Source organism: Cavia porcellus, unplaced genomic scaffold (assembly GCF_034190915.1).
Source record: "Cavia porcellus strain 051 isolate PalLab524CR breed Dunkin Hartley unplaced genomic scaffold, mCavPor4.1 scaffold_19, whole genome shotgun sequence".
Lineage (NCBI taxonomy): Eukaryota > Metazoa > Chordata > Mammalia > Rodentia > Caviidae > Cavia > Cavia porcellus.
In genome coordinates this window covers 66,093,248-66,117,588 of record NW_026947502.1, presented here as the reverse complement: position 1 = coordinate 66,117,588, position 24,341 = coordinate 66,093,248, and the positions used below count along the sequence as shown (strand labels likewise).

At 35.7% G+C, this 24,341-nt stretch overlaps 1 protein-coding gene and 1 pseudogene across 10 annotated transcripts in view; both read right to left on the bottom strand.

The window, feature by feature from the left end:
• Erc1 (ELKS/RAB6-interacting/CAST family member 1) overlaps positions 1–24,341 on the bottom strand; it is a 521,572-nt gene that overhangs the window by 63,894 nt on the left and 433,337 nt on the right. For all 10 annotated transcript variants that reach the window (XM_063231309.1, XM_063231311.1, XM_003463708.4 and 7 more), the window contains one exon: positions 17,745–17,889. In XM_063231309.1, the coding sequence (XP_063087379.1) occupies positions 17,745–17,889 (145 nt within the window). The remainder of the gene's footprint in view (positions 1–17,744; positions 17,890–24,341) is intronic.
• Positions 3,511–17,738, bottom strand: LOC134471686 (phospholipase DDHD2-like; annotated as a pseudogene).

Sequence of the window (24,341 nt, the reverse complement as noted above, 5' to 3'; positions counted from 1 at the left end):
CCAAGAGAGAGAAAAAGCCTGGCTACTGCTCTAGCTGGCAGCAAACCTTAGCAGCATCCACATGGTGCTGATTTTGGGTGCAAGGAAAATGCACAAATTCTGAGGGGAATACAGCTTCCACCTCAATCGCAAAGGGCCTGAGAGGCCAAATAGTGTGCCCCTGCGAGGGCAATACAAAGATGTAAGGATGAAGCCAAAGGTGCAGTGGAGACCCCAGAAGTTTGGAAAAGCCAGGAATGTGGATCATTCAAGGAAAGCTGCAAAAAGCAGAAAGGGTTTAAGAGAGAAGCTGCAGGACCTAAAATCCCTAGAAGGGAGTTAAAATCCCTGGAAGTGCCATGTGATTATCATAGAATTTTAACTATACATGTAGCAATATCAGTATCTGAGCACTTTTTCAATTGTGACTTTTATGATTTCTAAATACAAGTCAAGTGTATCTGATGAAAATTCATCATCTAAATGGTGATGTGTTATCAGCGTAAAATGCAGACTTAAGGAGCCAGGCATTTAGCTCAGTGGCATAAGCGCCTGCCTGGAAAGTGCAAGGTCATGAGTTCAATCTCTGATACCAAAACAAACAAACAAGCAAAAAAACCCCCAACAGATTTAATTTTGATAACTCAGATGAAATAAAGACTAAAATATCTCATTAATTCCTATATATTGATTAAATGTTAAAATGATAATAATTTTGATATATTCAGTTAAATGAAATACATTATTGAATTTTTTAAAAGTTTCTTTAGTAGCTGTAGATGTATCATCTTTTCCTTTCCCAAAAGCTATTTACCTATGTCTAGTCTCCCTTTTCTTGAAAACTGCCCCATTATTTTCATATCACAAAAAAACAAAACAAGTAACAATAAAGACTCCAAATACATAGCAAATACATAGCTCATCTTTTCACTTCTAAGAGCTCTTCCATTTAATTATGCCCACTCTTTAGTTTTTAGAATAGCTTGTGGGATTCTTTGCTGCGTCATCACAGAGACAGAATATAGCTGGGAGGATTTAGAAACAGTTAAAAGATTTCAGGAGCTGCCAAAGAGAACATGTTAATCTTCATGGTTAATTCAGATTATAGTACATATCTAACACTTTTTTACATGCTATGAAAATTTTTATTTTAAACTCTGGAGAATAGCAGACTATACTTTCTCATTTCCAAAATATATCAGTATCTTTAAATTGAAAAAAATTATAAAAATTTCTATTACAATATAATTTTGGAGAACTGTCCTATTTTCTGGGAAGACCACGGTGTATAAATGCAATACATTGAGGTTAAAAAAAAATCAGAGCCAGATCCATAAAGTTAGACCTAAAATTAGGTCATAAACTGAAATTGTGGGAATGGTGTATTTGTAGGCCAACGTGCATACACTGACCCAGTGCAATGTCTAAAATGAGACTGTACAAAAGTTGAACAGGTATTATTGCCACATTTTGCAGTACTTATTTCCTTACATTTGCAATATGACTACAGCAGATCAATTCAGGTTTTAATGTACATGGATAATTTCACTTAGCTCAGAATTAAAAAAGAATGCTTAAAGAGAAAGCTGGATCAGAGACCTCCAAATGCTATCTAAATTGCAGAATAACATATAGGCAAGTCTTCTTACCATTCAAGAATCAGTTCAGAATCTGATAGCATTTATATAGTTTTTCTATAGTTTAAGCATTCTGAGTGACTAAAAATACAATAAAACTTTTACAGAAACAGAGAGCATGAAAATAAGCAGTAGCATTAAAGTATATCACACCTAAAAGAAAAGACCTTTCTGCTGTTTTATCTGAAATGATATTGAACACAAGTTTAGAAAATTATTATTCTTTTCAGGGGGGTACCAGGAATCGAACCCAGGGCCTTGCACTTGCCAGGCAGGCAGTGACACTGAGCTACATTTTACTAATTTAGAGTATTAGTGTAGTATTTATACCTCTCGTTGTCCTTCTTTCTAGAAACAGAACTGTATTTTATTTTTATTTTTTGAGGCAAGGTCTTGCTAGCCTTGAACTCACTATGTAGGCCACGATGGCCTCCAATTCAGGATCCTCCTCCTCAGCCTTCTAAGTTCAGCACACCCAGCCAGAAACAGAACTCTATCAAATTACATGTCAGAGGAGCAAAGTTGTTGTATGGCACATAATATCATAAATGTCTCTGCCATATATACTTAAAGATTTGAAGCCCATGTAAGACTTTTAAGAAGGATCTTAAAAGCTCTGAACCTCCCTAAACTTCTAGTAATTCATATCTAATAATACTAATTCTGAAATTAGTTAAGAAAAGCTTAAACAGATGGTACATATTCATTGAACTGTATTTTATGAGGATGAAAAGAATGGTACATATTAATATCTTTAGTGTGTCAACAAAACAGTAATAAGTGAATACCACTTGTTTATATTCTCTCAAGTGAGTTACTGGATTTTCATGGCTTTAAACTAGCATTTCCATTCTGATAACACTGTTATTTCTTATAGCTCTTACCTTTATTGGAAGCGTAATTCTCTGGCCATTTGCCTCTTGACAATATACCTCAGCATATACTATAGATAATTCAAATTCAACTCTATTGAAAAGGAACATATATTCTCTTTCACAGACAGTCTTCTAGATCCCTTATACCAAGGAGTGAGACCATGTCTGCTTATCCAAACCAAATAGCCCACCCTGACCATGGTCTTTGGTTGAAGTGAACAGAAGTTGCAGTACTGGACCCTCTGCTATTTCTTCCTTTGCCACAGTAACCAAGGAAGCCTCATTCTGAGAGAGTTACACTATCAAAGTTTGGCTACAGCTGGGTTCAATGACCCAATTCAATATTGATACATAGAGGGCAACTACCTCATAGTCAGCAAGATAGGCAGTAGATTTTGCATAATAGAAATAAATGGCAACTATGTTAAACTATTCTAATTAGGGGGTAGTTTATAGCACAGAAGGCCAGTGTACACATACAACAGCATCAATCTTGTCACATTCATTTTTGTTTTCTTATAACTAGAACAAAATGCTTGGCATGCACACACACGCACACACATGCACACACATACACACACGTTAAAGTGAATTTCGACCTGTCCCAAAATAAGCAAGAGGCTTATTCTGTCTATATTCTAAAATGAAATTTAGACTATAGACCTTAAAATAATATACTTTCCTAATCTGTTCCAATTATATAGTAAAGAATCCTGAAAATGTATGAGATTGAAGCTATTAACATAAAGGACTTAAGAAGCTGCGTCAATTACATCCAGGTGTTAGTTTTCCATAGTCTAACAAATCAACATCAACTTAGAGGCCTAAAAAAATATAAATGTATACTTCCGTAGGTTAGAAGTCCAAAACTGTTGGCAGTGTCACGTTTCTCTTGTGAGAAACTCTAGGGAGAATTCTTCTTCGCCACTTTCAGCTTCTGGAGACTGTGGGCATTCTTTGGCTTATAGTCATAATGCTCCAAAATCTGCCTTTGTTTCCACAACACCTCTGTGTCTGTCTTCTTTTTTGTCTCTCATAATGACTTGTCACTGAATTTAGTGGTCAAATGGATAATTTAGACTGTCATCTTGAGATACTTAATTCCATTTGTACAGACCCCATTTCCAAATAAGGTCACATTCATAGGTTCTAGGGACTTGGATATGGAGATATGTTTTGGGGAGCCATTGCTCAAGCTATCAAGAGTCTGCCCTGTACCCCAGACAATCATGTCTATTCCACATGCAGCATACATTCATCTCATTTCAGTATCCCCGAAGTGGTAACTCATTATAGCGTTAACTCTAAATCTTATCTAAACAGCAGTTTAAAAGCCCCAAATACCAACATCAAAATTATCTGACTTGGGTATAAGAGAAACTTTGTATGACCTATCCTGGGGCAAAATTTCTCTCCATCCGTGGATATGTGAATTTAGAAAACAAGTTATCAGCTTCTAAAATACAATGGTACAACAGGTATCTGACAAACATTCCCATTCCAAAAGGGAGAAACTAGAAAGAAAAAAGAAAAAAGAGTTATCAGTCCCAAGCAAGTCTTGAAATTCAACAAGACAAATTCCATAGTTTTCAAGGCCATATAATTAATCCACGGTAGTTCAAGGCTCTGCTTCTCTTGTGGTGGCTTTATTGGCTGGCCTCTGCTTCTGAACCTCTGTTGGCATAAAACGTTCATTTTAAGACAGAATTAATCGGCACTATTTGAATTCAAAAGAGTAGCTACTTTTGCAAAACTACAGGAGATGATGCATGGAAAAGAAGCATGAGGGCTTGTTTTTGGTAATAATCTGGCTCCCTGGATGTGGATACTATTGTAAGAGTATGCTTCTTTGAGAAAAAATCACTTACATGTACATATACTTTTCTGTATGTATTAAAAGAGGCTGTATGAAATAGAGAAAATGATTTCTGCACAAGGAAGATTATGTCCTTCAATTAAGGTAAATATTTTTCCTTCTATTTACAATATCATAGTTATGATAAGAAGAATGTTAAGTTATGGCTGATACTATCAGTTGATATCAAAGTGAGAGCCCTAGCTTAGTCTAAGATTGTTAAAGATACTTCGAGAGTTTTCCTTTTCATGTTCAAAAGTCAGTGACAGAACAATGGTGACCTGGTTGCTGGTAATTCCAGCACTCACTCAAAAAGACAATCCAGGCTTAGGAAATACTGCTGTGGTTACTAACTTGGCATATGAACATAAATAATTTTGGGTGGCCATCAGCTGGTAGGATCATAAAAGGCAGCAATCTGACAATAAAAAAGGGAAATTAGATCTAATGCTAGATAAGAAAAGGAGAAAAAGTTTTAGCAAATAGAATTTTTCTGCATCTGGAATTGACCAAAAAATTAGAACAGATAGATGGAACAGGACTGGGATGAATGCAGAATTCCTCATATCTCCCAACTTTCGGGCTCCACTTATCTACAAACAAGTAGAATTCCTCAAAATTTGGTATTTCTTTGTTGAGTTAAAAATGACTTCAAGAGGATAGTAACAAAATTTTCTTTCAACTTAAAATGTAATATTTTTAATTAATAAAAAAGCAATTTAATTAATAAGAAAGAAATTTTTGCAGACAAATTTAAACAATCAGTATATCGGACATTTCCAGTGCTTATAATTGCTTCTTTAAACACTACTGTTGGGGCTAGGGATTTAGCTCAGTGGCATACGTGCCTGCCTGGTAAATGTGAGGTCATGAGTCTGATCACCAGCACCAAAAAACAAAATAAAACAAAACACTACTTTTAATGTAAGCAATTACAGACAAGACAGATATAGGTAAATATGTTGATATATCAAAATATGGGAAATAAAGAATTTTAGATTTCAAAACTCATTTGATCCATTTGCTTAATATTATGGATGAAGAACATAAAACCCAGATAGGCAAAGTTAGGCAGTTTGTGGCCTGAGACATACATACATACATACACACACACACACACACACACATACATACGTGTGTATATAAATATATGAAAACCAGTTGCCAACAAAAACATCAAACTTTTATATATATTTATATAAAAATCTATACTTTCTGGGGCAAAAAAATTGGAGGCTTGTATAATAACTTGCACACATTCTGCAGAGTGACAAGTGCAATTAAAAGTGGCTGATTCTTCATCTATAGAAAAATGGATGGGTCTTGGCACCATAACGCTAAGAGAAATGAGTCAGTCCTATTGCATGGTATCTCTACTATAAACACCCAAATACAAACAATTTAAAGAGCAAAGGAAGGGGCCATGTTAAGAAACAGGGAGGTAGTCTCTGTAGCAATGGGAAGGGAATTTGGAGAAGGAGTTAGAAGGGAGGGTGGGGCCAGAGGGTAGTAGAAATAATCAAGAAACAGTAAGTATATGTATCAAACCTCTAAGTTGAATGCAATCACTACGTATCTCAAACATGTACTAAGACAAAGTATTGTGGCTGCTAGTTTATCACTGTTCTCTCTCCTTGGCTTATTCCACTTCACTTACTTCTTCTATTTATGATGTATGTCTGGCCCAAATATCTGTATAGGCAGGTGCTATAAAGTATCTGAAAAGTGCTTTATAATATGCTAAATTCTATATATTAGTTGAAGGCATTATCATTGCTCAAAGTTATGTACTTAGTTATTAACAGAGCAGGAATTAAGAGTTTAGGTCTCTTGAAACTCAGTTTAGCGCTATTTGTAGTACACTATGGAATTTCACACAGATAGCAACAGTTATAGTATAGGAATTCTCACATTTGAAGAAATAACTGCAGTAATGAAAACATCTTGCCTTAGAATAAAGGTTAATAAAGTGAAAAAAGAATGAACAGTTTCTCTTTTTCTTTCTCTGCAGTCTCACTCTTCATTTATTTAAATCAAAGAGAAAACTGAATGTGTGAGTGAAAGCAACAACAACAACAAAAAAAAATAGTGAAGACTGGGGCATGGCTTAATGATATAGTTAGTACTTGCCAGGTATGTACAGCAATTTTGTTTTCACCCCGGGTACCAGAAAAGAAAAGGGAATGAATTCAATGACTAAGAAATCTCAAACTAAAATCAGGCAAAAATGAAAGTGTAGATTAAGCCAAGGAAGAAGAGGCAATTCCAGAAGGAAGGAGAGTGAATGGTAAATGCTTTTCAGCTAGTTTCTTTTAAATAAATCTGTATGCCATCAGCAAGAAAATCCAGATGAAACTAATGCTTATTGTAGCTTAGAAGAAGCAGCATACATAATAGGTACTTAATATACCAAAGGTAGACTTTTAAGATAGAAGATGAGTAGCATTTTTCCTGACCAACCCAGTAAGAGATGTTCAATCATTAAATATTGAATCAAATCATACCCTTTTACCAACTAGATGCTATAAATTCTAACTAAACAGCAAGTTTCCACTTTCTACAATAACAATATAATCATCACCATCCAAGACGTGATGTTATAAAGCTGACACCTATATGCATAACAAATTTAGGACAAAGCAGGCACTGCCAGTGCAACATAACATAAAAAGGATCTTCCAGCAATGTGTCAAACTTGACTATGTTCTCTGGGGAATGTCTGTTTGGTCACGCAAAAGGTACTTGGTCTTGTAGATGTATAGATTTTATGTAAAACAAATGGATATATGAATTTGTCTGTTAAGAATTTAAATGGCTTAGTGAAATAGATAGATGTCTACAACACTTATTTTCTGTAAAAGCTTCAGTAAGCTCTCCAGCTGCTTTAATACTTGCTATTTAGTTTTCCTTTCTTTACTTATGACTCAGGCACTCTTTGATTACCAGTGTTCTTTAAAAATAGGATATAAAATAGTTTTACTATTATCTCGCTTTTTTTTTTGGACAGGGTCTCACTATGTAGCCCAGGCTGGCTTCGAACTCAGTGACTCTCCTATCTTATCCTCCCAGAGCACTGACACCTGTTCATATAACTACTAGCACTCTAACTGGTCTGAGGAAAAATTTGAAAGCATTTAAAATGTGGATTTTCAGATGAGTGAATGTGTGTTGGAATGCACGCTAGACTGAGGAAGCACCAATTCAAAGTGAAGGTTGATTTCCTGAACATCAGACACTGTCAGATCTCTGTACCAAGATTTACCTGATAAAGGAATAAATGAAGAAATGTAGCATATAAAGACCCATATGTGTCCCATATAACTCCTTGTGAGAGACTAAAAACTGTCAACCAAAAACTGGACAGAAATGTAGTCAAAGGCAGTGACTTAAAACATTATTCACTTACGATAATCAAATACCCACTTCCCTTCAAGAACTTAAAAATAATGTTGGGAGTTAAATAAAATATATACAACTCAACACAAAATTAAGTAAATTTATGAAAGTACTTTCCAGCAGAGTATGGGATTGTGCCCGGGGCCAATATCAAATTAATCTTCAAATTTCCCTAATAGGAATAGCATATGGATAATACAGTGATACCTCAGTTCACAAACTTAATTTGACTATTTTGGAAAAGATGGCCATGTTTGTGTTTCTATGGGAAAGATGGTCATGGTCATGTTTGTCACCTGGTGCAGTTTGCAAACAAAAGTGGTTATGAACTGAGGTACCTCTGTTTTCTTTTTATACTTATAGGAAAAGAAGCATAAACATATAGCAGTTCACTCAGGTTTTGTCAATATGTATGGATTAATTATGATTAATTATTAGCTATTTTTAACCCATTTACAATTTGGTACAATAAAAACTCATAATTGTTTAGAATATATGAAATACAGACAAAATTGGTTCAGGGCTTTTAAAATCTAAGAATATGAAATTGTGAAAAGTTACTAATAAAATATTTTACTCAGTTTTCTTGTAAAATATGAAGTATAGTTCTTTGTCAGATTGTCTTAGACAACATGAAAACTCTTGTGTGACGAAATACCTAGACATGCTGGATAAAATACTCCACTTTAAGGGAAGTGAAGTCCTCAAAGGTCATGTCTGTTCTGTTTCCCTCTATCACCAGCAACCATGAGAGGGTCTGGTATGTAGCAAACACTAAATAATGATTGGTGTTGCTAAATAAATTTAAAAGAGTCTGAAAGGACATATTAATAGTAAAGAGTGTGGATCAACAGGATTCCTGGAGAGCAAAAATGCTAAGAAGGTAAGAGAGCAATTAGCCTCAGGGTTATAATTAGGACCCTGACATGGCAGTGTAGGCTATATAAAAATGAAGATCTTCTCTTTTTCCAAACCTCTGACACTTAACAGCTGATTTGTGCTGATAGCTAATTAGTGGCTTAATGTTATCACCTGTGAAATGAAACTATACTATGAATTGATTTTTCCTACAGAAAATTTTGTTGGAAAATGACAAAATTTTGCAAAAACAATAGGGGCAAATGAATGTTCCATTTTAAGACACGGTCTTGCAAAATCGCACAGGCTGGGCTTGAACTTGTGATTTTCCTGTCTTAGTCTCCTGGGGTGCTGGTATTTCCATTATGCCCAGTTCAAGTGAGTTCTTGATATCATTATCAACCCAGAGTATACTTCCCAGTACATTTTAATACATCATTAATGAGAACAGTTCAGATACCAGAGGAGAATTATAGTACAGAGAGGCTAACCAATCACAGGTGTAACAAATGTCGACAATAATTTTTGTAACAAATTATGGATCTGGGCCGGGAATGTAGCTCAGAGGCATAAATGCCTGCCTGGCAAGTGCAAGATCCTGAGTTGATTCTCACTACAAAAATAACATAACATAACATAACATAACAAAACATAACATAACATAACATAACATAACATAACATAACATAACACAATTATGGATCTGAGAAAGATCTGAAAAGAAAACATTAAAGTCTGTAACGTTTTATGTAAGAAACAATTTCTTTAAAAAAAGCAATAAAAATTTGACTTTTCATTGTAAGTAAACTAAACCATAATTTGGCATTATCCAGTTACAAAAAGTGGAGCATCTGCCGAGAGAAATAAAGAACTGAAAAAGTCCACAGTGAGTACTATCACGGAATGCTGTCTCCAGGGAAAGAGATAATAATTAAAAATTAATATTTTAAAGGTGATTTAAAAAATATCTTTTAAAATATTTTATGAATAAAATGAAATTATACTGTGTATCATTATCTTCAAAGTAATTACTCAAGAGTACAAGACATAAACTAAAAAGGTTCTTACAAAAACAAACAGAATAAAACACAATTTTCTTTTCAACATGAGCTAATAGTATAAATGACACAAATTAGCATATACAGAAATACTTGTAAAACAATGGAATATGGAATTTGGGGAAGTATTTTAAATTTTACCTACTTCCTATTTATATATTTGAGGTTGTGTGCCTGACTTATTTCTCTCAATATGATGTTATCAAATTGTGTCCATGTACCTACAAATGCCTCATTTATTTTTCTTTACAGTAGTATACTATTCCACTGTGTATAAATACATTTTTCTTATCCATCCATTCTTTTATTTTGGTATTGGGAATCCAACTCAGGACCTTGTGCTTGCCAGGCAGGCACTGTGCCACTGAGCTATATCCCTGACTCCATTCATATCATTTTTAAGGAGCACAGTGTATTCTAATATTTGTTTTCTTTAAAAAGCAGCTTATCTTATAGGTAACAAAATTAGTATAGTCTGAATTTCAACAGAGTGGTCACTAAGTAAAATTGGGGGATGGATTTACCAGGGGTTAAACCCACATACTTGGAAAGCACTCTCCCACTCATCTACGATCCTAGCTCATCATCAATTTTTTTTTTTTTTGGTCGTTTTCATTTTTATCTGTACGGGGGATCGAACTCACGGATCGAACTCACGACCGCCTGCTTGCAAGGCAGGTACTTATGCCGCTGAGCTAAATCCCCAGCCCCCATCATCATCAATTTTTGAGACAGGGTCTTGCTAACTTCCCCCAGGCTAACCTGGAACTTGCTATCTTTTTTTTTTATACCAGATATTGAACTGGCCACCTCACACTTGCTAGGCATGTGCTTGTGCTGCTGAGCTAAATCCCTGGTTCTTTATATTTTGGGTTTCTCATATAAAAGATACCATGAAATATTTAATCTTATGTCAGATTTATTTCACTTAACATTATGGTCTCCAGGTGCATCCACCTTCCTATAAGAAGCTCTTATGAGAGAACAGAGCTCAAGAGTTCCGGCCATGGAGGGATTCAGGCAGCTAATTCACCTGCCCTCTTGGTAAGAGTCTGCAACGCGGGCCAGGAGAACAGAGTTCCGGCCATGGAGGGATTCAGGCAGCTTATTCACCTGCCCTCTTGATAAGCACCTGCAGCTTGGGCCTGGAAAAGAACCGTTACCTGTGAGCCAACTTCCACTCAAGCTGAAAATCAAGCACCCTTCTCCCACCTGCCCCTTCCCCGCTTAACTACTGGGTATAGATATTTCAACATCTCTTGGGAGGATGACCATATGCAGTATAGCAAATATGGGAGATTTCCTTCTATCTTCTGTTTGAAGGTATAGGTTGTTTTCACTTTTTGTTATTTCTTTTGCTCTATTCAGTATTCTCAATTGGTTTTACAATGTTCTATTTTTGGTTTGATTTTACAATATGTAATTGACTGGATAGCTATTGTTCTTAAAGAGATATACCATAGTACTTAGTACTACTATCCCAGTATCCTACTGTGAAATCCTGTACCAATTTCACTGCATTGTCTCAATTGGCTTTGTTCTGTCTTGCGCTGTTGCATATTTGCTACTTTCAAAAAAAAAATACAAAAAAAGAAGCTCTTACAAGGAGAGAATTTCAATCTAAAACAAAAGGATGATAATTCTTATCATGGAAACATGACAGTATCAAGTCAAGAATATGCCATATTTGTAATGATAGTAATGTAACTTTTCTTTTTTAATAGTGTATGTTTGCAATATATCTTGTTATATTTGTTTTGAGGCATTAGTTTATGGATATAGCATATCTTAATCATTCTCAATCTTTTTTGCCCCGAACTTCCCCCTTTGTCCTCCCTCATCTCAATTCCCATTTCTAACAAGTTTCCTATCATTTCTCTTTTCTTTAACTCTTTATTTAGTTATGTTTAGTTATGAGAAACTATGCAATATTTAGCTGTGTTTGACTTATTGCACTTAACATTATAGTCTCAAATTCCATCTATTTTCCAAAAATGGTGTGATTTCATTCTTTTTGGCTAGTGCTTCATTGTGTATATATCCATTTTCTTTATACATTGGTCTGTCGATAGATATCCAGGGGGTTTCCAGAGTTTACTTATGTGAGTTGTGTTGCTATAAACTTGAGTATACGTGTATCAATACAGTTATGATGTTTTTAACTCTTGGAAATATATCTAAGACAGGTATGGCTGGGTCAAATGAAATTTCTACTTTTTAATTATTAAAGAATCTCCATACTGATTTTCATAGTTATTGTACCAGTTTACATTCCCAGCAACAAAGTAGAAGGTTCCTTTCCCCCAATACCCTTGTTAACACATGTACTTTGTTATCTTGGTAATAGCCACAATAACTGGAGTAAAATGAAATGTCATTGTTTTTGTTTGCATTTCCCTAATGGTAATAGATGATAAATTTTTTTCATGTACTTATTGGCCATTTGTATTTCTTTTCTTTCTTTACTTACTTATTTACTTAAGTGAAGAATGGCAAATGTTTACATAAATCCAGTAGTAAACATTAATAGGGTTAGCTGGGTATACTGGCACCTGGCTGTAACCCCAGCACCTTGGAAGGCTGAGGCAGGAAGACTAATGTCCAGGCTGAGCTGTTTAGTGACTCCACAAAGACCCTGCTTTTAAAAAAGAGCTGGGAATAAAACTCAGTTTGAAGGCTCTGGGTTCAATCCCCAAAACTACCATTGAAAAAACAAACAAAACAAAAGGTGATTGGGTCTTCCCTTAGTTTTTCTGCTCACTTCCAAAAAGGAAGATTGTCTTTCAGAGACCTCAAAGGTGAGTTAAGTGGTAGGCAATATGCAAGAAATGATGCAGCAGAAGAGGGGAAAACTACAGCAACAAACAGTGGGCTTTCTGGGGAAGGAGTCGGCAGTGCTGGTATTAAGCAGTTAAAGATAAGTCATTTTTACTGTAAGACCTGATTAAGGAAGATACCTTTCGGTTTGGCAGATCTCTGAGGGCCAGCAACACTGTATTTTCAGATTATCAGTAGCAAAGATGAGTTCGTAAATAAATACTCATTAAAACTTTCAATAGGCTTCTCCCTTAGTATGGAGTCAATGCACTGGTCCCTATTTAGCATTCCCACAATGATGATGGAACTTACTTAACTGCTGCAGAGGTGTCTTCTTGTGTTAACATCCCTGGACTTCTGTGAACTTGACATTTCTTGTGCTTCAGCTTCTTCTGCAGTCTCTGAAGCTTGTAAGGCAGGTTATGAAGGTCTAGTGAAAGACTTTGAGGCCATCTCAGTGAATCTAGCAAGTTGTTCTTAAGATTCACACTCATTCTCATAAAGGCGTCTGATTTTTGCCTTTATGATGTAGGATCAAAACTGGCTCAAATTTTACTCCTGGAACAACCACCAGTTCAGTCTTATAGATCACAGGAATAAAAGGAAGCTAAGTACTGAAAAGACTTTCATATGTTGGAAGCTTGTAATTGCAATCAATTATCTTTAGTCCTCAAACAGTAAGGAACATTCTAATTCTAGTAGGAGATTCAAAGGCCAAGAGTATTTTTGGTTTGTAGATGAGCTAGTGGTACTTTACAGATATCTGCCCAACACCAACATCTAGATACACATCCTTTCTAGTATCATCTGTATTACTGCAAGATTCAGATTCACCGTCATTGGTAAAGTGCCTGAGGCATGATTCGTTGTAGATCTACAACCACACTAGCAGAATGTTCTTAAAATGTGCCTGTAGCAAGTTCAAGGAAACATTAAGAAAATCATTAACACACTGTACAATAAAAGTGGAGATCACAAGCTAACTCAGTCTCATGGACTACAAAGACCAAGTGATTGATTTAAAAGGTTCTCCACAGTGAATGTCCCCAGATATTCTCAACTCTTCACTTGGCTGACCTTGCTCAGTGGGCAATGAACTTCACACTCTGAAATTGGGCTGGTAACACACCATGAGCTTTGAATTGTGCAATATAATAATTTCTCTGCCGGGAGACTCTAGTTTCTTTTTCTATTCATTGGGGTTATAGCAAACTACTAAGCTTCCCTAAAACTTGGCTGAAGTTTTCTGTGTGGAGAACACATTTATTGTCTTTGTGAGGTAGATCTCATTTCTGATGCTACTTCATGCAGTATCTCGCAAACTGCATCTTTTCCTCCAAGGGAAGAGTACACCTACCCCCATTAGTGGAGGCAGCTCTGCTATTAAAATCTTTTCTAGCTGCTATGAATCTGCAGAGTTGAAAGGAACTCATGTTTCCTAAGAATCTATTACCTTAAATAAAACCAATGTGCAGAAAATGGTTCATACAAACTGCCAGCATCCATGTCTGTTATCTCAAAGGAACTACACGAGTTTGGTGATGAGGATGCACTGAGACAACTGCTCCTGGTGTGATTCCATTGATGACATTTTGCACTCTGGCAGTCCTGCCACTTTGCATGTGCCTTTGCCCTTATGGAGGGGCACCTGGTATGTCTCTGTGCTGGGCTTCCACCTGTGCCGGTGATGTGAGGTAGGCTGTACTTCTTTTGTCTGTTAAATTTATTTGCCTATTTTTTTGATTGGGTCATTTCTTTCTTGGAGGTTAATTTCTTTGAGTTCTTATATCATGTAGATATTAGCCCTCTATCAGAACAGTCAATGGCAAATTTATTTTCCTCATTCTGTAGGTTGTTTCTTCACTCTGTTGTCATCATTCTGTTGAATGTTTTCTTTGCAGTGCTGAAGTTTTTTAATTCATTGTAATACCATTCACTGAGTTTTGGCATTATTTGCTGTTGCATGGAAATGTATGAACAGTATCAATATTAACTCTTCTCTTAAATTATGGTAAAATTCATCAGTGAATACATTGGATTCTGGGTGCTTCTTAGGGGAGATTTTATTACAGCATCAATTCCATTGCTTTTTACCAGTATATTCAGGGTTTATGTCTTCTTGGTTCAAATTTGGTATATCTGGGAATTTATCCATTTCTTCCAAATTCTCCAATTTACTGTGTTGTCACTTGTAATTTTGCCTTTTTCATTTTTAATTTTACTGATGAGAGTCTTCTGGTTAGTTTGGCTAAGGATTTATTAATATCATTTAGTCTTTCAAAGAACCAACTCTTTGATTCATTGTAACTACTTTTTAAAAATCCTCAGTTTCATGGATTTCTACTCAAACCCTTAAAGTTTCTTTCTACTAGCTTTGGGAATGGATTACTCTTGTTTTTCTAAGACTTTGAAATGCATTATTACATGATTTCTTTGGGATAGGTCTGTTTTTCTGCTGTAAGCACTTAAAGCTAAAAACTTCCATCTTGTAACTGCTTTCACTGGGTTCCACAGATACTGATATGTTATTCTGATATATTAAATCACCCTGTTATTCAATTAAGAAATTTCAAAATTTCTTTCCTGATTTCTTCTGTGACCCATTATTTGAGAGTATATTATTCAATATACATGTGATCATTTGAGAGTATATTATTCAATATACATGTGTTTGTATAATTTCTGAGGTTTCTTTTGGTCTTAACTTTTAATTTCATTCTGTTATGATCTCATAGGATGAAAGAGATTATTTCAATCCTTTCGTATTTACTGAGTTATGCTTTATGGTTTAAAATATGATTTATTTAAGAGCAGGTTTTATGATCACTGAGAATTCATTTGTTCTATAATGCAGTTTAACTCTGGCAATTTAAAAATTAATTCTGTATGGCTGATTGGACTGTGTATTTTGTTGTTGTTGTTGACAACAGTCTTGCTTTGGTATTCAAGGCTGGCCTTGAACTTACTATGTAGTTCAGGTTGGCCTCAAATTCGAGGTGATCTTCCTCCTCAGTCTTCTGAGTGTTGGGCTTATAGATATAGGTCAAATGTCCAGCTTTGAACTGTGTATTTGTGAAAGTGGGGCATTAAAGTCAGCCAATCTGATTGAATTGTTAGTTATCTGCCTTTTTATGTAAGGTAGTTTTGTTCTATGAAATTAGGTTTGCCAACATTTGGTGCATATACATTTACAACTGTTATCTTTTCTTGGTGAATTATTGTCTCTGTCAGTATGCAGTGACCTTTTTTGTCTCTTCTGATAGTTTTGGTTTGACATCAACTTTAGGCAGGAATTAGACTTGTTACTTGTCATGACTATTATCTAGATGTCCCTCGAAAGCCTCATATGATCATGGGTGGGGCTTTTTAGAAGTGGCTGCATCTAAAGTACATGACGCTGGATTAAGAGTGTGTGATTACTAAATCAGCCCATTGATCGGTCTGACATAGTTCTGGGTATAGCTAATGGGAAGGGTATGAGTTCTATCCACTCTAAGGGCATGTAGTCTGGATAGAATATAAAGAGGGTTGCTTGCTGGTTTTGCTGCTTTCTGCCTGCCATAAACTGTTTCTCCTCTGCAATGCTCCTCTGCCATGCCAACCTGCTCTGGGGCCAGCTGATTACAAACTGAGGCTTCTACAACTATGAGCTTAAATAAACCTTTCTTCCTTTAAATGCTGCTTTAAATTAAAGTATCTAGTCCTCGCATTGCTGGAATCTGCCTTAATCTAAAGGTAATTTCCTAACAGAAGCAGCAGCATTAACTAGGACTTCCAGTAAATAGAGCTGTCACTGTCTAATAGGCCCTTGGCATTCATGAACAATTCCTATACCTAGAAAGTGTGAAGTAATGAGAACATACAGACTTGGAGATATCCCCTGATATAGTCCCAATTCATAGTACTTTCCACTGCCCCAGAGTAACTTGTCTTCTTGATATATATGCACCTATGTTTATAGCAGCACAATATGTAACAGCTAAATCTTGGAAACAACTCAAATGCCCACTAACTGAGGAACAGCTAAAAAACAAGATACATTTTTTAATATAATGGAATACTACTCAGCCATAAAAATATAAACTTGATACTTTTATAGGTAAATGGATGCAACTTGAGACCATACTCATAACTGAAATAAATGAAACTCACATATGTATTGTCTCACTACTGTGAGAATCTGAAAGAAAAAACAAGATCCAAAATGTATAATAGATATTGTGAATAGGGAAAAAACTGTTCAAAAGAAAAGAAAAACTATGACAGAAGAAAGAGGAAAGGAAAGAAAGAAAAAAGAAAAAATATATAAATGCAAGACCGTCAAGATAGTTATACAGCTGGTTTCTCTTGGTTTCCTTCACTGAGGGGAAAGTTTTGTGCTAGAAATTTTCTAGACAGTGTTTCATGCCTTTATCTTTCTCTGAACAACTACTGTGACTATAACGATATACATTGTGTTGACTATTGTTATTCTCTTTTCAGCATGTTTTAAAATAGTTTTATTGTTATTTCTTTATCCTATTTAAAAACAAAAAATTTAAAAAACAAAATTTAAAAAACAAAATAAAACAAGTAAGATTTATAATATTCTGCTTTAGAATTAATTGTCACACAATATATTGTGGTGCTAAGGTAAACAATTTTAAGCCAGGTGTGGTGATGCACGCCTGTAACCCCAGCACGCAGGAGGCTGAAGCAGGAGAAATGCTGCAAGCTTGAGGTCGGCCTGAACTGCATAGCAAAACCATCTCAATAAGACAAACAAACAAAAGACAAAAAAACCCACCAAAAACCAAAATACAAAAACCCAAACCCCAAGAAACCCCACAAACAAACCAAGAAATTTTAAGTTAAGGTTAAAAAATGACAAAACTGTTTGTATCTTCAGAGCTTACCAATCCTTGAATTAACAGAAATCTTTAAAACAAATATGCTTAATGTCTGTGTAACAGAAATCTAGTTGAATGCAAAAAACATATATGCCCTTCTCATTTTAAATAGGCAGATTTCACTAATTCTTAGCAGCCACAATACAGTTAGAAAAGTTTCTCATGAAAGACTTGTAAATCTTCTAACCAGTCTTATTACCAAGAATATACTTCTAGACATAACCACGTTATCTGTGAAGAGCCCCTAATTATGGAAATTAACTGGGTACCATTATCATATGTTTAAAACACGAGATACTGAAATATACTCTGGAAGACATGTATAAAAAAGCTGTGTGAAAGCTGGTTCCACAAAAGCCCAGCCCCCGCATTATTAGTACCTGCTGTTTAAGCTGCTGCACCAGGCGATCCTTCTCACGCTTTAGTGCAGCCACTTCCTCTTGGGTCTTTTTCTTAGAGGATGAAAGCTCCAAAAGAGCTATATTGGCATCTTTTTCACTAATAGCAGCCAAGAGAGCTTCTTGCCTGCAAAAGAAAGAAAATGTCAACACTTTCATTTAATTCTCGTAATAATTCTTTATCATTACCCTCACTTTATGGTTGATAAAATTGAGGACACAGAATTTACACAGCTTGCTAAAAATCAGCCCCATATAAATAGTGCAGCAGGCCTTTAGGGTTTTTTTTTTTATTATAAATGTTTTTACCAAGTTACGTTGCTGTTTTAATAAAAAAATTTTCTATTATATGATGTTAAACCAAAGAAGTCAGTCATAGTAAGACAAATATTGCATGATTTCACCTCCATGAATTATTTGATTTAATAAAATAGATAAACTCATGGAATAAGAGGAAATTAGTGGTTCCCAGAGACTGGGAAATGTGACATTACTATCAACAAGCACAATGCCTCAATTACACAAGGTGAATACATTCTAGAAACTTGCTGTGCAACATTGTCTTATAGTTAACATTCACTAAGAAGAGAAAGAAAATTATAAATATATATGGAATATTAATCAGCCATAAGAATGAAATCACATCATTTGCTAGATCTAGAGACCATAAACTTAAGTGAAACAAATAGTTAAATACTCTATGCTTTTCTGATAAGAGAAACTCAAAATATAAATAAATCAAGGAGTAAAATAAAGAAGAAATGGTAGGAAAGATGGAAGCAGACTTCTTGGAGAATCAGAAGAGGACCAAAGGAAAAATGGGGCAGGGAGGATAAAGACTGGTAATAGAGGAATGGAAAATCATCAAGAAATGATGTTTGTATATGTACATATCTATATATGTGTATACCAGTTCCCCCCCCAACAAGTTAACTATCATGTGTCACAAATACACACTTAATAAAAACGTATATATTTAAGTTGGGCATAGTGTTACACACCTGTAATCCCAGATATTTGCAATACTGAGTCAGAAGGATTACAAATTTGAAGTCAGGCTGGACAACTTAATGAGACTATTAAAAAAAAAAAAAAAAAAGGGCTGAAGATGTAGCCTAGAGGAAGAAAGTCCCTGAGTTTGAGCCCCAACATTGCAATAACCAAAAGTATATTTTGTATATATTTATAACTTTAAAAAAACTATTTTTTTCTTTTGTGCTAAAGAGTGAACCCATAGTCTTGTAATGCTAGGTAAGGTTTCTTCCACTGAGCTACCATCCTAATCCTATTATATCAAACAAGGTTTTTACTTTTTAGTTTTAACAAAGAAACAGTTCTTAGGTATAGTTGTGGTTAAACTTGAAAAGAAAGAAAAGTTAGTGACTTTTCTGTTTAGTAAAAATAATCTTGTCCCCCATATACTTTCTCCATTTCATTCATTTCTTTGGTTAAGCACTGTATAACTTCCAGGTAAAACGAGACATTGACACTGGAAACATTTTCAAGTATGGAGCATATAACACATTGTAAACTGTTGTAAAGTGGATAAAATAAAGCCATCTGTTCCTGGGGTACCTTGAACACTGGTAATTCTTTCTATCTCATTAATGCTTTAAGTTTACAGTTCTGACTTTATTGGCAATGATCTGTATACTTTGAAACAGTAATTTAAACTTTACAAATTCTTTGTGGTTTGGCTAACTACACGGTGGTTCATGTCCAGAAGGAAAAAAAAAAAAAGGTAGATTTAGAAGGGAAGTGGACATATGAAACTTAAAAAATAATCAAAATGAAGTTGGTGAACACTTAAGTTTCACAGTCCAAAATACATTCTTCAGTAACGTATCTTTTATGTAATAAGACAGAATTGATTTATAGAAGCTACATAAGTGGCCTGAGCTTTTGGCCTGAGTAAATGCTTAATCAGAGAATGCATGCCTACATTTAACTTTGCTTCTGTCTTTTGTTAAGATAACTGAGATTCAACAGCAGTCACATGGAAGAGTTTCAGTTAAGCCATAAAAGGAAGGTTATTATTTGAATATTTTACAGGACATTCTTTATTCTAAATGAGTACTGAACTCTGAACAAGCAGAACTAACAAATGGAAGATATAATCACTTTACATCACAGAAATGATGTATTTAACTACTCTGCAGCTGGAAGACAAGAGAAGATTTTTTGGGATCCCACTATCACTTTCCACTGTCCCTACACGCCACAGTAATTCTAAGGAATGGCAGATGGCTTACACCAGGAGGCTTCAGTCAATACCAAGAGGATAATGACTCTAAATATATCCACTGATGACTTGAAAAAAAGTTAAGTGGTGAAATGAGCTTAAAGGTGAAGGAGTTCAAGATAGTCTACCATACACAGTTTCCTCTTTATTGCAGTCATCTGTTCCCTTTAGGGAACTTCAGAGACTAACTTGGAATGAGTGTGCTTTTTTGGTGGCTGCATTTCTCTGCACCAACGCAGAATCACAAACTTAGCAGGCAAATAGGAGATGAAGAAAACATAAATAATAACTTGCTAAAACTGAGTCATCAACACCTTTATTGAAAAATATGCAAAATACAAGGGCAATGTGATTTGAATTCTACTTTGTGCTTAAGTAAAGCATCATAAAACAAAATAGTAAAAATCCAAACTCCAAACTCTCATAAATAGTATGTTTGGGCACAGTTAATGTCTGGGGTAAATGTCAACTCAAATTTAACATGTGGCAGTTTAGATGTAAAATTTCAGAATTTTAAGGGATGCGCCAATGTGACATAATGACTTTTTAGAAAGATACATAATTTGAAGTCTTTCATAATGTAATTCAAATAAAGATTTTACTATGCCATTTATATATATATGTATATATACAAAGATTTAAACTGACTTGCAAATGACTCATCCTCTAAAACACAGTTCTTAGCTCTAAAAATTCTCTAACACATGCTCATAGTTTTGTTCTTATCATTTGAGAATTATACTTTTGATATTCATTTCTTTTTTTTTTTTTAATTTTTATTTAAGGAGAAAAGAAAAGAAAGAAAAAAAAACAGTGAAGGGGTACAAGTTATACAGATTTACAGAATAAAAAAATGCGCAGTAGGAAATCACTAGTTAATGGATTACATATTGCCATCTTAGAAATAATTGTTCAAGTCACAAAATTAAAGCTTGTAGAGTGGACATTCCACCAATGATACTGCAAACAGTTCTGTTCAATGATCCAATAAAACTCTGTGATATCATTTTCTATCTTATACTTTTAAATATACATGCAGTTATATAGTTTAGAGCACTTTCTTTTCCTCTCTTTTGTACAGTGACTATTACACATTTTGGGTTTCATTGCTCCCACGGTTCTTGTTGCTTTTTTGGAAGAGAGTAAAACCAAATGTGACATAACAGAACAGAATCGGTCAAGTCAAAAGGGTGGACATAATAGATAATATAAAAACATAATACAAGGTGATCAACAATGGTTACCCTAATGCCTCCCGCTATTTCTAATAGAATTGCCTATATCATTAGTTGTAATACAATTGAACAAAACCGTAAAGAATAAAACTGACAAAACCAAAACATTGGAGACATTGTAGGTCTTCAAAAGTAGATAAAAGTCAACGAGAATGGGCGTTGTAATGAATCTCATTATCTTCTCAGCTGATGCCTAAACTTTCGAACCTGATACTATCCAGCAAAACAGAATATAGGAACCTCAGTCAAAAACAAGATGGTGAGAGTAATACAGGGCTTCAAATCGAGATAATAGAAAGTCAAAGTGGGTTACTATATTATATCCTGCTATATTTTTCCCTGTAATTAAATGGGTAAAAATAAAAAAGTAAATAATGGAGTGGAGATTGAGAAAAAAAGAGGGCATAACAGCGAAACAGGGCAGATCAAAACATAACCATTTAAGCAGAATAGTGTTTCACCACCAGCTAATCCTGACCCAAAAATAGTTACCATATTGACTCCCTCCCTGAAGTCCTTGAGTACAACTTCATATACTGTAGCATTAAGTATATCAAAACAATGTAAATCCATTTAAGAGAATAACAGCATTATAGAGTATTTAGAATCGACTAACAGAAAATGAACAATGGTCTCTGTATATTCTCCTTGTCTTTAAAAGGTTTTTTCTTATATTATCGTACATAGTAAAATCCAATAAGATACAACCTGTTTAGACCATTGGAGACAGAAGAACAAAAGCTAGATGAGACTTCAAAACAAGATGGTACTAAATCAGCATTACCTATTAAGATGTCATTTTCTCCAAAAAAAGCTGTTCCTATCATCCAATCTTCTCTGTCTCATTTCTGTTGAGCTCTTTTTCTGTCAGTAGCTGTCAGTTTGTCTTCTTCGTTTTGGTCTCTGCTCTATTCGTTGTGGCCTCCCTGCCCCTATTTCTGGGTTCTTTGTATTTTTCTTTTTTTTAGAATATCCTGCAATACTTTCTGTAGGGTTGGATTGGTGGTTGCAAATTCCCCCAGTTCCTCTTTATCTTGGAAGCACCTCGTTTTTCCATCAATTTCCAGGGACAGTTGTGCAGGATATCTCAATCTTGGCTGTAGATTATTATCTTTCAAAGCTTGAATTATTTCTCCCCATGCTCTTCGTGATTTGATGGTTTGTGAAGAGAAATCTGCTGTAATTTTGATGGGTCTTCCCTTGTAAGTGATCTGTTTCTTGTCTCTTACAGCTTTTAATATTCTGTTCTTGTATTGAATTTCTGGAATTTTTATTATTATATGCCTGGGTGTTTCTCTGTTAGGGTTGTAGGTAGCTGGGGTCCTGTATGCCTCATACATTTGAGTATCTTTACCTTTTGCTAAATTAGGAAAATTCTCCTGGATTATTTCTGTGAGTAGCTTTTGTAGTTCACTTGTTTGTGTCCCTACTTCTTCTTTTATGTTCTTAATCCTTAAGTTATGGCTCCTCTTATCATCTTCTTGTCTTTGTATTATTGCTGTGTGTTTCTTTGTTATTTTTAAGAAGTTTTTCATTTCATTCTCCCATGTTTCAAGTCTGCCCTCCAATTCAGATAGTCTGTCCTTAGTTTCTTTCAAGCTGTTATGCCAGTCTTGGGTATACTTCTTGATTTCTTGATAGTCCCTTTGCACGTGCTTCACATACTCAATGCTTTCTCTGTTTTCTCCATCAAGCAATTCTCCCCTCTTTTTCTGTTCTTCCACTCCACCATCTGCTTTTTCCTGGGTGGTGCTTAGCATTTCTCTAACTATTCTGCATACTTCTAGCTTCAGGTCATTGATAACTTCATTCCTGAATTGGTCTATGAGGCTCTCTAAATGGCGCTTAATGTATATTGGTACAGTGTCCACTATTGCCTGATTCTCAGGATTGGGGGTCGAGGAGCCTTTTTTGTTGCTTCCCTTCCCCATATTTTCTGTTCCTTATAAAATGTAATCTTACACAGGAGGCCCGGCTTCCCTGCCTGTCAGCTACAGCTTGATCGAATTGCGCTGGCTAGTTGTTCCAGCTCACCGCTGCGCCCCAGGGAGTTGCGGAGGAGGCAGCCTACGCGGAAGTTGGTCGCTCCTCCGGGCCACCGTCAGGCTCTGGGATCTGGGCTAGGCCAGCCTAGGGGGTCCGCGAGGAGCGTCCCTCCGGCCAGGCACCTTTCACCAATCCCGTCCGAGAGGGAAATGCGCGGCTGCAGTTGCCATCGCGCCCTGCTCTTACAGGACTGCCTGCGCCCAGAAAATCCTCCGCTGGAGTCAGACTGCGGTAGGGAGTCAGTTCCTCGCTCACCTCGCCACCAGTCAGCCTTCCTTCCTGCCCGTCGCGTTTCCGAGACCGTTCCCAGACGCCCGTTCCCAGAGCTCGGCGGTCGCGTCTCTCCCTGTCGAGCCGCTGTGGAGGTAGCCGGCCGCCACGCGGCGGGAAATCCAAGCCGCGGTTTCCAATGGCGCGGAGTCGAGCCTCCACACTGAGATTTTTCTGTTCCTATTTTAGCGCCAGGACTGTATTCCAAGTTGGATTCTCTCAGCCCAGTTCGTTCCTGAGTCAGCAGAGCATATCTCTACTGGTTCGTATCTCCTTAGTCCGCATCATTCCTGGCCTCTGAGCCGAGCCTTTAGAGAGCGTTCAGTAGTTGCTGTTGTCTGTCCGCCATGTTCTCAGGAATCTCTTGATATTCATTTCTACATGTGTGTATGCCAAAAAGGGGAACTCACGGTCAAGATTAAAAATTTTTTCTTATAATCATATATTTAATCATAAATTCAGTATAATATCAACATCTTACGTGCAACCATTAGTTTTTATTTTTAAAAAGAGATAGTACTGTGTTCTTTGTTATAATTTTGGTAAATTTTAAGTAGATACTACTAGAACTGAGAAAAACTTCAATAAAACTCAAGCTTGCTTTTTCTGCCAATTTTTAAGGCCATTGCAAAGTAAAATACTCCCAATTAGCCAATGGTTGCCTAAGTTGTTTTTTTAAGAAGGTAGATATAGCTCAAACCACTGGAAATCACTGGTCCTTATGGGTGAACTTTTTATCGGATAGCTAAAAAGTATGCTCACAGAATGCTAATGTTGGCATTTTTT